At 46.4% G+C, this 14,250-nt stretch overlaps 1 protein-coding gene across 6 annotated transcripts in view; it reads left to right on the plus strand.

The window, feature by feature from the left end:
* SNX29 (sorting nexin 29) overlaps positions 1-14,250 on the plus strand; it is a gene marked incomplete at its 3' end in the record, with an annotated part of 449,820 nt that overhangs the window by 51,914 nt on the left and 383,656 nt on the right. For 5 of the 6 annotated variants that reach the window (XM_079795284.1, XM_079795286.1, XM_079795288.1 and 2 more), the window contains 2 exons: positions 11,286-11,466; positions 13,988-14,058. In XM_079795284.1, the coding sequence (XP_079651410.1) occupies positions 11,286-11,466; positions 13,988-14,058 (252 nt within the window). The remainder of the gene's footprint in view (positions 1-11,285; positions 11,467-13,987; positions 14,059-14,250) is intronic. The other variant, XM_079795287.1, reaches the window with a different exon arrangement.

Below are 14,250 nucleotides of genomic sequence, written 5' to 3' on the forward strand. Positions count from 1 at the left end.
CTGTGGGCAGGCCGAGACTCTATCCACTGAGTCAAACCGGTTAGAGTAGGATATGACATTTCTTAGCTCTCCAGCAGTGGACCTTCGTTTTTATCTCCAGAAGTGTGGTGGAAAAACCCTAGATCACCTTTTTGGATTCTTATTACCCAAGTTACTGAGAACATTACCAGTGGCATACAGGAAGCTTAGCCAATGTGCAGTCAGAAAAGGTGTTTCCTCTATAGTTCACACCAATCACCGGCTGTGCCCTGCCCAGGCCTAAAGCCTCTGGCCAAAGCTTTAGGCCTGGGAAGGGGACCTCCAGCTCCCTGTGATCGCAGACACCGCCCATTGGGCAGGGGACCCCAGCTCCCTGCAATCCACCACAGGAGCAGACCCCCTCGCAGGAGCAGACCCCCAGTTGCCTGCGATCCATCGCAGGCTCCCTGCTGGTGCCCAAGGCTGGAAAAGCCTCCGGTGGAGGCTTTCCCGGCCTTGGGCTCGGCTGGACCCCAACCTCCCTGCGACGGATTGCAGGAGCCGACCCCCAGTTGCCTGGGACCCATTGCAGGCTCCCCGCTGGTGCCCAAGGCTGGAAAAGCCTCTCTGGTGGAGGCTTTCCCGGCCTTGGGCTCGGCTGGACCCCAGCCTCCCTGCGACGGATCGCAGGAGCTGACCCCCAGTTGCCTGCGACCCATCCCAGGCTCCCCCCTGGTGCCCAAGGCCGGAAAGGCCTCCAGCGGATGGTTTCCTGGTGGGTGTGGCTGGTGGGCGTAGCGGAGTGATGGTTAATTTGCATATCACTCTTTTATTAGATAGGACTAGAGGCCCAGTGCACAGATTCGTGCACCGGTGGGGTCCCTTGGCCTGGCCTGTGGGGATCAGTGGACCTCCACGCTGCAGCAGCCTGACCTTACCCGCCAGTTCATTGGGCTCTAGAGCGCTGTCCGAGTCAATCCCGCACAGCACAAAGTAGTGCGTGAAGTGGCAGGAGGCCAGGGAGGAGCCCGAGCCCCAGACACCATGCCGTTCCTGCTCATCCTGGCCCCACTGTACCTGCTGCCACTGCCCTGGTAGGCTCACTGCTACTCCACTGTGGTCTGCATGCGCCTGTCCTAGGGTGATACCAGTGTGTCCATGACTGCGCAGCCACCACGCGTCATCGCAGCCTTGCCCCTCACATGGCTCTGGAGAAGTGGCTGCAAGCTTGCGCCCAGTCAGTCCCAATGCTGGTCCCAATCCCAGTCCTGGTCCAAATGGGGGAGAGGCGCGCAGGGGAAGTGTCCGTGGGAGAGGCTTATAGCACCGCAGCTGCGCTAGCCAGCCGTGAGCCCAGTGTCTGGCGCCAGTTGGTCAACTGAGCAGTGCTCCCGCTGTGGGAGTGCACTGACCACCAGGGGGCAGCTCCTGCATTAAGCGTCTACCCCCTGGTGGTCAATGCATGTCATAGCTACCATCCAGTAGTCCGGTCGCTTAGGCATTTATTTATTTATTTATTTATTTATTTATTTATTTATTTAAAGGAGATGTACAGTATCATTTTAAAAAATATATTTTATTGATTTTTTACAGAGAGGAAGGTTGAGGGAGAGTTAGAACCATCTATGAGAGAGAAACATCAATCAGCTGCCTCCTGCACACCCCCCACTGGGGATGCACCTGCAACCAAGGTACATGCCCTTGACCGGAATCGAACCTGGGACCCTTGAGTCCGCAGGCCGACGCTCTATCCACTGAGCCAAACCGGTTAGGGCCAAACCTGTTTTTTTGACTGTCTCCCTCGATGGTCAAGGACTGGACCATCCTTGCTCATCCAGTGTATTGCAAGGTTGCTGGTAACTAAAAACCTATGTTCAGAATAATGACTCAAGGACCCAGACTTCAGGCCATGCTGCTCATTCTCTCGGGCAGTTGAGCTCCACTGTCTGCTTTCTGGACATCTTCACAGTCCATTGAAAAGCAGGCGATATTAATATACCACATCTGTAAAATTAGAAAACCAACTTCCTTGATCGTCAGTGGGGATTTTTGAAAACGGTTGATTGCATTTCACTCAAAGCAGAATTTACATTTTGCTTCATTGGTTCACCTTGGGTAACAATTTCATTTCTGTAGAAAGTTAATTTTGGAGGAAGCTGCATGTGCCAGGAGAACCCTGGGCTCATCCTTTTGATGGAGGGGAAGTCAACTCCCCACCCTCCCGTCCCTGTAATGTTTTCAGTTCTCTCTTTGTGTTTCTCTGTTGTATTTGTGAACTTGCAAATCAGCTACTTCTGGAAAGAGCCCTTGGAAGGGTGTCTGTGGAAGGTGCTAAGAAAATACTAAGTTCTGTCCAGGGTGTGATAAACATGTTTAACAGCTGTTAGGGAACTGCTGGCCTTAGGGAGGGAGCCAGAAGCCAGAGCACTATCCCCCACCGGCTTCTGTGTTGACCTGGGAGGTGCTAGATTATGGGGGTGTCCACAGGGTCCTGGGAGGGTCCTTGGCAACTGGGGAGCCTGAGGGCTTGGGCCAGTGGCTATTTACTAAGGGGCATGAAACTGTCCCAACCTGGTATTGCTGGACTGCTGCCTCTTGGCTGAAGGTGACCTTTGGCTATTTCAAAGGTGTTTGATCCTGGTGTGTTGTAAATTGAGACCCAGATTTGGCCTCATAATTGTCAGTTTTTAGTCCATGATTATCCAGCTTGTTGGTTCCATGTGTCCTTTGCTTTGCTCCTGACAGCATGAAATGTCTTTTCAGCAGAGGATGGGGTACTACGCCCTAGAGGGAAACAAGACACTTACTTTAAAAGTCCTGCTTCTTTAATGCTAGAGAAGATCCCTACTTTTTAATAAAGGAGCTGCTGAAGATTCTTATATAATGTGGGTGAATGCCAAGTGGGCTATCCTGAGATATTAGAGTTTGGGACTCAGACCTCAGATGCTCACAGGGCCAGACAGATGGCAGAAGTGAGTGTACCAGGCCTATGACAGGCACCTGGGGGGAGAGGAAACTGGTAGAGCAGTCCGGGAATATAGTCTGTCTGATGGTTCAGGAAGAAGGGAGGGTAGATTTGGATGACCAGCTAGCAGTCTGCCACTGGAGGAGGTTTTACCCTTCTGTGCAGAGTGGCCAGACAGCCTCTTTCTGGGGACATTTCTAAGGAAATGAGGGAAGTAGCCATTCTGTTATTGGGGGAAGGAATTCCAGGTGGTTCACCAGTTCAAAAGCATGTACCAGTCAGTTGCCTGGTGCTCTCAAATTTATTTATTCTCTGTCCTTCCTCTGCAGACTCTATTTCCCAGGCTCTCTTCCCATTGTCTTCCATTTTGGTTTGACCGGTGGGAGGTGATAATGAGTTTAGAAGGTGGGAGGAAGAGGGAAGCTAGACTATTTCTTCCTCTCACCTCTGCCGGCAGTGCCTGTGCTTCCTCCATGGTCCGTGGAGGGTCCACGTGGCCTGCTGTTCAGGTGCTCCTCTCCTCCCTTACCCTCCCAGGTGCCTCTGCCATAGTCCAGCTGTTGCCTGGCAGCCCACCTGGTAACACTACCTCTTTCTTTTGTTCCTCTGGCTTCAGGGATGGGTTGGCTTTCTACATTGCTGATCTTTAGGTGGCCTCATTATCTCCTATTTGGCTGGGTAGGCATATTGGAGGAACAACCAGCCCAATGAGGCTGTAGCAGGGTGAGTGACAGGGAGAGTGGAACGAGGTGAAGGCAGGGAGGTAGGGGAGGAGCCAGGTGACATATGGGCCGTCAGTGGCAACTCATCCTTTTTCCCTTGCTTTATTTTGTGATCTCCATCTACTCCTACCAAGATAATTGGCCTTTGTTCTATAGAGTCAGTAGGGATGTTAATTTTAAAATTTAAATCTACTGAAGTCTCCCAAAGTAATCCAGTATTTCAGATTAGTGTGCCTTTATTCATTCTTTACAAATGTATCAAGTTTTGAATTACTTACTTTAAAATGATTAAGATGGTGAATTTTATGTTAAGTGAATTTTACCACAATTAAAAAGACAGAAGTGGGCAAGTTACATATAATTGGCAAGTTTAAGTTTTATCTAAGTTTAAGAACTAACTGAAAGGGAATTTAATAACACTTAATTTCAGCTGCAGAGAATTAAAGATAGTTTTATCTCCACACAGACAAAAAAGTATCAATGTAAAATGGTGCAGACTCTGTGGAAAATAGTTCGGCGGATCCTCAAAAAGTTAAACAATTAACCACATGTTTCAGCAATTCTACTTCTAGATGTATACCTAACAGAATTGAAAACAGGGACTCAAACAGATACTTGTATATCTATGTTCATCTGAAGCATTATTCACGATAGGCAAAAGGTGGAAATAATTAAAATTGTTCATTGGCAGATGACTGGATAAACAAAATATGGTATATACATACAATGGAATATTATTCAGTCATAAGAAGAACTGAAGTACTGATACACACTATAACATGGATGAACCTCGAAAACATGCTAAGTGAAAGTAGCCGGACACAAAAGGACAAATATTGTATTATTTCGCTTATGTGAAATATCTAGAATAGCCAAATTTCTAGAAACAGAAAGTAGAATAGAGGTTACCATGGGCTAGGGAGAGAGGAAAATGGGGGGGTTATTGTTTAATGGCTATGGAGTTTTTATTTGGGATGATGAAAAAGTTCTGGAAATGGGTAGTGATGAATATACTTAATGCCACTGAATTTTACACTTAAAATGGTTGAGATGATAAATTTTATTATGTATATTCTACAATTTTAAAAAAGCAAAAATGTATCAAGTTTCTATATTTTGTACCAATCTTTATTATGTACTAGAGGTCTGATGCATGAAATTTGTGCAAGGAGCCCGGCCGCTGCCACTGCCGCCACTTTGTCGGGAAGGTTATCCGGTCTAATTAGCATATTATGTTTTTATTATTATAGATGGTTCATGTTTAAACCATAGTCCCTGTGTTCTAGTTCCAGGAGGCAGCCTTGTGGCTGGTTGGGAGATGGCCAAGTGACAAAGCTACAGTCCTATTGAAGCTCTGCTTTGCCGATGCATTTGTACCTTGTAGTCAGGCTCATCCCCTGTGGGAAGTGACTAGTATTTGGGAGTGCCTGTGCTCACACAGGTCTCAGGCTAGAATACTGAAGCACTTGGTTTGCCTTTTGTTCCTAGAAATGTTGGTTCTATTTCCTACCCCAAATCCGTTTCCCCTTTCTTCTTTGGCTTGGTAGAACCTGATTTTGATGGTGGGTGAGATCTCCTTCTCTAGGTAATGGATCGTGAGTGATTAAGCCAGTCTTGCCATTCTTTTCTTCACTCCCTTGTGGTTTTCTGGGATTACTTATCCCAGGGTGACAGAGCTGGCTTTATCTTGTCCTCTTTCTTCGGGCTTGATTGTGGTGACAGTCCTCTGAGACAGTGAGGTGAAGGTCAAGAGTTTGGAGCTTCTGCCTGTGACAAAGCCTTTGAACCAGCTGTCTCCTTCTAGGCTAGATATGTGAGACAAACAAGCCTTTCTTTGTTTACAAGGAGCCTAGCTCCTTGTAGTGTTTTTTTTTTTTTTTTTGTTGTTGTTGTTGTTTCTTGTTGAGCAATTATTTTTGCCGTTGTTGTTTATTTTTGAGCAACGCATTTGCCCCTTCAGTGCACACAGGCATTGCTCAGAGCCTGGCCTGTTGTCAGTCTCCATAAATGATTGTCAGATGATTGAAGAACATACCCTCTCTCACTGCATTAGGCTTCTTCTGGTTATGAGTGACAGAAAGCCACATAGACAAAGAAAAAAAGGGCACATATTGATTCAAGTAACTGAGAAATCTAGGGCTTGAGCTGGTTAGGTGCTCAGCACCCCCACATCTTTCTCTCTGTCTCTCTGAGCCCACTTTTCTCTGGGTTGGGTTTCCTAGGTGGGCTTGCTCTCCCTGATAGGGGGAAAATGGTCCCATGTAGCTCCAGGTTTACAAGATTATCACAGCTCCTACTTCTAGAATAGTGGTTGACAGGCTTCTTCCTTAAGTGATGAGATAGTATTTCAGACCATAGGTCTCTCACAGTCCTTAGCTCTGCCGTTGTAGCAGGAAAGCAGCCACAGATAATATATTAACAAATGGGTGGCTGTGTTCCAGTAAAACTTACATAAATAAGTGGTGGGCTGAATTTGGCCCTTGGGCCATTGTTTGCTGACTTCGGTTTTGAAAGGAGATAAGGCCTCACTTCTACTGGTTCATGTAGAAGTTATAGGGAGGACTCTGGGTTGTGGGGCAGATGCTATGTCCAAGGCTGATGTTAGGGGCAAAAATAGAATATTGGGAACTAGCTGTGGTTATGGGAAATATTAATCATGCTCTGTTAACTGTGATTGCTCTGTTCTGGTTAAAGAAAGGGCATTCTAACCTGGCTGGAGATTGTATGTCCTTGGGACCCGGGAGTCAACCTTGGGCCTGGGAGTTAACCTTGGAATGCTGTCCATTCTCATTCAAGAACTGCCTGTTACCATGGAAAGTTGAAGAACCTTGATGCCCACACAATTGAGTCCCAACCCAGTCTGCATGGCCTACTTCCTCATGCCTGTAATCCCTACTTGCCCATTGTAATCTTTGTCCTACCCTATATAAGCAGCTGGTTTATGGGGGGCTGCAGAGCAGATTTTTGTGGATGACCTGCTGCTCTCCCATACTGCTGGCATTATTGGAATAAATGGTCTCTGCTTAATTGGCTTAAGTAGGCAGCCCAGACCCCTTGGGTGTCTGGTTTCACTGGGATGGGATGAATCCAATCAGGCATTCACTTTAGCCACAAGATTTATGGGAGTGTTGTCAGTGTAAATAGGGTTCTTCCACGGCCACGAGAAAAGCATTTGAGGGACCCACGCCTAGGAGAATGAGATGTAGTGGTAAGATTTATTGGAGTGAAAACAAAGGACTATTCCCCAGGTGCCAGGTGTCTCCACACCGGGTGGCCTAGCTCTGTCTCACTGTGGAATAAGTCCTGGGCCTGGTGAGCATAAGTGTCAACCAGTAAGGTCAGGACCCAAACTGTAATGTCATCACCCAGGGCTCCTGCTGCGCTCAGGCCTGCTCTTGTAGCCCCACAGATGCTATGCCCGCCAACCAATGGGTGAACACATGCTACCAAGAATTATATTACCTCAGGCTTGGGAGAGAGCAGGCTTTCTTTCAGACTAACCAATCTCTTTCCCAGTCCTTCTTGGGCTTGTGCTGGGTCCTCCCCCATCCAGGTTGGTCCTTTTCTCAGAGTTTCCAGTCTAGATGCTGCCCTTTATGTCACCATTTTGGCTACCACTGTGTCTTCCTCAAAGTTCTGCTTCGTCATCTGGTTTCTACTGCCCATGCGTCTAGTAAAGGAGTTTCTCCCACGCCTCCCTCAAACTCCCAGTAGCGGCTGTCCCAGGGAGATTGTTCCTGCCTGCTCTGGAATTAAGTCCCCTTGGTGGAGGGTTCGGCGTTCCCTGGGGGCCTGGGAGTGCTGTGGCTTCCCAGTGAATCAGGCTTAATGTCCGAGTCCATTTGTTCCCTTTCTTAACTAGCTACCTTGTTAACAGCAAGCAAGATAAATAATATCTATCTTGCAATATTTAAAAAAATCAAGATCAATACAATAAAAATCCACATGCGCAAAATATCAAACAAAGCCTGGATGAGGGTGGGCTTGGGAGGCGTGTCAAGGCTTAGGGCCTGCTGTGGCCAGGCGATTGCCCAGCCTGAGTTACCTGCCCACCTAGGTAAGGAAGGGAAGGTTTGTAGTGTCAGAGGCAACTTCAAACAAAACACAGTCCCTTAGGAAAGGGGTGCTGCTTTCAGAAGAAAGGGATATTGTTTGTCTGCCTTGGCACTAAGTGCTTTACATGTATGTTTTATTTTCTTATTCTTTTCCCTCATAGCAAACCTCACTTTATAATGAGGAAGATGAAGAACAAAATAAGTTGCCCAAGGTCACACAATCTTATGTAGAATCTGAGGCAAGGCTTTGGTCCTCTTTGGACTGCAGAGCATGAATTCTTGAATTTTTGGCATCAATTAAAGCCGAGGCCTGTCAGAAACTTTGCCAAAGGCCCGAGCTATTAGTTGTCCTCTGTTAACGAGTGGCCCCAGGTGGCTAGTCTCAGTAACCCCTTCCTGGCTCTTTGTTCTGGTTGGCAGATGGCTTTCAGAAGTTGGGAGAGCCAGAAGCCCTCACCCACTTTTAGAATTAGCCCCTTGTTTCAAAGCAGCAAGAGATCGGTGCATATTTCCAAATTAAATTACAGACACTGCAAGCGTTAAGTGGCAGGTGAGCTGCACTTTAAATAGATCACATTAATTCTGGCAGTGGAAGCGGGGCCCTGCTGGGATAATTCTTATCATCAGCATCGCTCTGGCAAGCTTTAGAAGGATTCTGTAGCGGTAAGCAATTTGGGAAATTGAGAGGTGAAAACACACCTTGAAGTGTTTCATGTGCATTCAAGGTCAGAGGGAGGTGACTGCAGTTTTCAAGAGAGATGGCGGTGAAAGTCACTTGATGCTAAAGGTGATGGATATCCGGATGGTTGTCTGGTGTGTTTCAAAACAGGTTTGCTGGCGGGCCCACTCAGAGTACTGCTCTCACCAAATTCCCCCCGCTCTGGTTTCTGAGGGGCTTCGAGTGGAAAGAAGGCTGTTAGCACACTTTGCAGTTTGGGCTTGGGAAAGGGATTAGTTTCGCATTTAGGCATCGAGACAGAAGATCGTCCTGAGTGAACTCCCCTGTTGGTGTTTTTTCCAATCATTCTTGGGACATTTATTGTAAATGATCCCAGAGGTTGGCATGATCCATCCAAAAGTATGTATGCACACTCTTCTGTACATACACATTTAGATACTGTTAATAGAAAAAGGGAAAGAGGAAACAACACAAATGCTCTCATATGAGGAGGTAATTATTAAGTAAACGATGGTTAGTCATCATGGACTGTGTATTGTGCTCAGTGCTTTACCTCCCTTTTCTCCAGTTTCCCCAGTAACCCGGGTATTCTGTACTTTGGGCCTTTTGTTAAGGGAGAGGAATCCAAACCTTATCATGTTTAAGTGACCTGCCCAGGGACGTTCTGCTGAACAATCTTTTCACCTGTTGTTCTGTCCGCTGGTCTGGAAGTTTGTGGGGGACGAGTCTGTCTAGTCTTTGCCTGTTAGGCCATAGTCTCGCCCAGGCCATGGCTCCTGGATAGAAGGTAGTCGATGCGGCTGAGCTGAAATATCAGAGTGAACATACTATCCCGAAGCCCAGTGTGTGATGTGTGTATGCGCATCCTTCTGGAGCAGTGGTTCTCAACCTTTCTAATGCTGCGACTCTGTAATACAGTTCCTCATGTTGTGGTGACCCCCAACCATAAAATTATTTTCGTTGCTACTTCATAATGGTAATTTTGCTACTGTTATGAATCGTAATGTAAATATCTGTGTTTTCCAATGGTCTTAGGCGACCCTGCTAGCGGGTCTCGACCCACAGGTTGAGAACCGCTGCTATAGAGCCTAAGAGCCTAAGAACCGCAGCTGTAGAGCCTAAGACCATCGGAAAACACAGATATTTACATTACGATTCATTAACAGTAGCAAAATTACAGTTATGAAGTAGTAACGGAAATAATTTTATGGTTGGGGGTCACCACAACATGAGGAACTGTATTAAAGGGTCGCGGCATTAGAAAGGTTGAGAACCACTGCTCTGGAGGGAAGGTTCACAGACCTTGCCACATTCTCAGAGGGGTCTTGGGACCTGTTATGCTCCTGGATTAGAATCCTTGTCTGGTAGCAGACTAAGTATTTTCTCTGTTAGTATATTAAGCATTTGTGAACATGATCATTTTAAAGAATGTAGACACCCTCCTCACTTGGCAAGGCAGTGTGATTTTGTGGTTTGTAGTTCGACAGCTCTGAGTCCCATTCTGCTGTATTGCTTACTATGTATTGCTGCATGAGTTCCTTCACTTGTCCAGGCCTTGGACCTTGCCTTTGACGTGGACTTGACTTTGGTGGTTATAAGGACTGAGTTCAGATATAAAATGTATCCTACAATGGCTGGTATGTCCTTAATGCTCAATAACTAGTATTGGCTGTTGCTGTTGTTACTATTATTGGCAGTAGGTAAAAGTGTTGATATGAAGTAAAGAAAATTGATCACAAAATTAGGTATACACTAGAATTACAACTAGAAAAAAATCTGTGCAGGTGTGGATAAAAAAGGGGGGATGTGAGGAGGTACAATGACTATTTTATGGATAAAAACAAACTTTCTTAGCTTTCCCTTAAAGCCTTAAATCTGTTCCTTTCTCAGACCTATGGAACTCTCTCCTAAGGAATTGGAAATGAGGACAACTAGTTATGTACAAGGATGTTCAAAGCAGTATATAGGGAAAATTGATAACATATCATGTTCCCCGCTGTAGAGAAACAGTTATATAACAGGGAAGCCATAAAAAATCTTATTTCCAAAGATATTTAAATGTTATCGGAAAATTTTCGTGATACAGACAAGAAAAAACAAATGAGGGTACAAGACTATGTGTGTATGTATGTGTGTGTGTATTTGTATATACATGTATGTATACATATGCACCCATATACAACACACACAATACGATGGTATATTAGTTACTTGCTATAACAAATTCCCACAAAGCTGATGGCTGAAAACAACACAAGTTAATTTCCTTACACTTACGAAGGGCTTAGTTCAAAGGCGATTTCACTGGATTAAAGTAAAGATGACATTGGGCTGGTTCCTTCTGGAGGCCCCAGGGTAGAATCTTCTGGCTTCTGGTATTCCTTGGCTGCCACTGGCTGCATCATTCCAATCTCTGCTTCCCTGGCCACGTCACCTGCTCCTCTTCTGTCCCATCTCCCTCCACCTCCCTCTTATAAAGATAATTGTGATGATTATGGCCACAGAGACTACCCAGAATAATCAATGACCTCTCCTTCTCAAGATCCTTAATTTAATCACATCTGCAAAGGCCCTTTTGCCATATAAATGAACACTCACAGGTTTCAGGGATTAAGACATGACTATCTTTGGGGTTATAAGTCATCCTATCACAGATGTTGATTTTGTATAAAAAAGAAAAGTACAGAAAGAAAGAGTGGAAGGAAATACTTGAAGATGTCAGCAATGGCTATCTCTGGATGGTAGACTTGGGGGTCATTTTAATTTTCTGTATACTCTTTGGTATCTTCCTTTTCTGTGCTAAGGAAGTAGCTCTTTTACAGTCTTCAAAGATGCTCAGGGAACGTTACTGAAGGCGATGTGCACCCAGGCCAAGTGCCACAGCGCCTGTCCCGCTGTCTCCCCAGAGCCCGTGTTCTGGTTCTACGTGAAGGAGGTCCTCAGCAAGCACGAGCTCCAGCGCTTCTATTCCCTGCGCTACATCGCCTCGGACGTGGGCCGCGGCCGGGCCTGGCTGCGCTGCGCCCTCAACGAACACTCGCTGGAGCGCTACCTGCACATGCTCCTGGCCGACCGCAGCAGGCTCAGGTACCCGTTGGTGGGGTTCTGGGAGGGGGTGTAGGCAAGTGATTAAAACCACAGAACCTGGAGTCAGAAGCCTGGATTTACATCCTAGGCGCCCCCTCCCCCCACAGTCCCATTTGTTACATGAGAGAAGGCCTGTAAAGGGCTCAGCACAGCACCTGCATATAGCAAGCACTTAAATGCTTATTATTTTTAAGGCTGCGGTGTGGAGAGGTCTATGGTCATAAGATCACAGCCTGCTCCTCACTTCATGGAATTTGAACTCGGGCTCTTTTCAGGTTCAGAATTTCCTTCTCTTTAGATATTGGGTGTTTAGTGCCCAGTTTCAGGTTTTGTCTTTACAGCTCTTTCTGTTTTCTTTTTTGTTGTTGAGGTTAATTAGTACCAAACTGACTGAAAAAAAATATGGAAGTTTTAAGTTGGGAAGAGAAGTAATTTGTTATTACAAAACAACCCCCCACCCCCATTTTATTGTATTTCCTTTTTTTCTTGATCATAAAGTTCACTCTGTCAGGTAGCACAGGCCAGGTTATGCTGCTGGAACAAACATGAACACCGAAGTGGCTTGAGACAGCCGAGTTTATTTCTTCCCTCTGTTTCATGTCTCTCGTGGGTGAACAGGGATTCTCATCGCAGGGATCCAGGCTGATGGAGGCTCCATCTCTATAAAGATGTGGTTGAACTAAGCACTGGCTCTTAAAGCTTCTGCCCAAAGTGATGCTTCACCTCACATGCACTGGTCAGGCAAGCTCGGCAGGGCGGGGAGATGTGGCTATGCCACAGCGATGGGGAGAGGGCACTGAATATGCTCAATGGTAGTGCAGTCAGCCACATTTTCTCCAGAAACATTGACATTCCTGTCATTTTCCCTGTGCTCATGATGTTTATGATGTTTCCCTCTCTCTCCCAGTCTCTCTCTCTGACTTGGGCTGTTGTTTTCCCTCTGAGAATGGTAGACCAGACTTGTAGTTTTTTTGTCACCTGAAGATACAAAGGGACAGTGATCAATCCTGCCCTGGTCCCTTGAGTAACTTCTGTATCAGCAGTGCCCACATCCTCATCAGTGAGGTTCCATTTAGCTCAATAAGTTGGCATTTCGTTAGTGCCGTGATGCGTTCCCTGTCTCAAGTGTCTCCTCAGTTTCTTCTGCCCCAGGGTCACCTCTCTTCTGGAATTTATCAGGCACTCTGGGATCGTGTGCTAGGGCTCTCCCAGATACCTCCGAAGTTCTCCCATTGATGCTGCCTGGGGTGCTTTGTCCAGTTGTATGCTCAGACTGTGGGTCTGAAATGGGAGGGGTGGGGCCAGGATGCCTTGCTGCCTGCATCAGTGTGCTGCCTGGGGTCTGAGTTGAATGTCTGTGTGTACCTCCCGAGCATTAACCAGCATTAATTAAGGAGAACATACTCATGTTCCTAAAAATGAATTCTAGTCAAGCTCTTCCCACCACATCATTTTGCAAGTAGCTCAGAGTTGTACACCCCACATAAAGTTGAATTAACAATGAGCAGTTGAAGTGAATCCAACTGTTAAGAATCATAGTTTACTTTATCTAAATCACTAGTCACTTTAATCCTCTTCGATGTGGGAAAACCAAATTCATTTACATACATGAAAACTGACTCAGATTTTTAAAGAATCAGAATTTGGGGGATCAGAGCTACTGTTGCCATGCCAGCTTGGACCTGTGGTTTATGCTGCCCTTGCCATTCTGCTGGGTCCATGTACTGAACATGCATGTCCTTTCCCTTTCTGTTAAGTTGTATTCAGTCACCTGTGTCCAGCCTCCTGCTGAAGTACAGCTCACTCCCCTCTGACTGTGCTTTAGTGAAATTTAACTCTGACTCTACTCATCTAGAGTTCTCTGACCTGGCGGGGAAGTCAGATGGTTGAGGGTATTTGCTTGTTACCGCTTAGCAGGGAGCTGGATAAAGAGCTGGGAACTGGAAGGGGAGACCTGCTTTTGAGCTGCATTTGTTGCTGAATGACCTTGGACAGACTCTGTAGGCCTCTCTGGCCCCTCCCCCCACTTAGATTTGTGGGGCCTTTTTAGCTTCCCAGCCTAACTTGGGCTTTTGGGTCTGTAGCCCAAGCAGATATTACATACAAATGCTGTGGTTGATGGACTGTGGGCTTTGTAATTTCTTTCTGAAATGCTCTCTTCTTGTGTTAGCCCCGCTTGGACTTCCTGCCTGTCTTTTGGAGATCTTGCATGAGTGGAAGTCACCCTTCTGTTTGTCCCCATCTGCTGCTTCATAAACACCACATTTACATCTCCTGCCTATTTCAGTGCTGTCAAGCTCTGGCGACTCTAAAGATCTCTTGGGACCAATGAGGAAGTCGTAGGGTCTGTGCAGTCAGTCCTTAGTTTATAACCAGAAGCTTCATCCCAGCAGAGACTCCTGTATTCACTCTGCGGTGACCAGGCATGGCTTTTCCAGGAAGCCAGATAATGGAACTGTCTGGCTAATGGGCACAGAGAGCCACTATTTAGAGCCTTTTCCCTTTCTCTTTCAATTTGCAGCACTTTTTATGAAGACTGGTCTTTTGTGATGGACGAAGAAAGGTCTAGCATGCTTCCTACCATGGCAGCTGGTAAGCCCGGGCAAGGCCGGGGTGACGGGTCCTGGGAAGCAGAAGAGGGATTTTCCTTATTCCTCAGCAACTTGAGGCACTTGCCACTGTCCTTCCTCTAATGGCATTGAATTTGATACCCTGGCAGGGAGAGCATGGGGTTGAGGGTTTTGGGCTGTGGCTTTGCAAGTTTAATATAAAGACCTGGGGGTT

The sequence above is a fragment of the Cnephaeus nilssonii genome (genome assembly GCF_951640355.1).
Source record: "Cnephaeus nilssonii genome assembly, chromosome: 2".
Taxonomy (NCBI): domain Eukaryota; kingdom Metazoa; phylum Chordata; class Mammalia; order Chiroptera; family Vespertilionidae; genus Cnephaeus; species Cnephaeus nilssonii.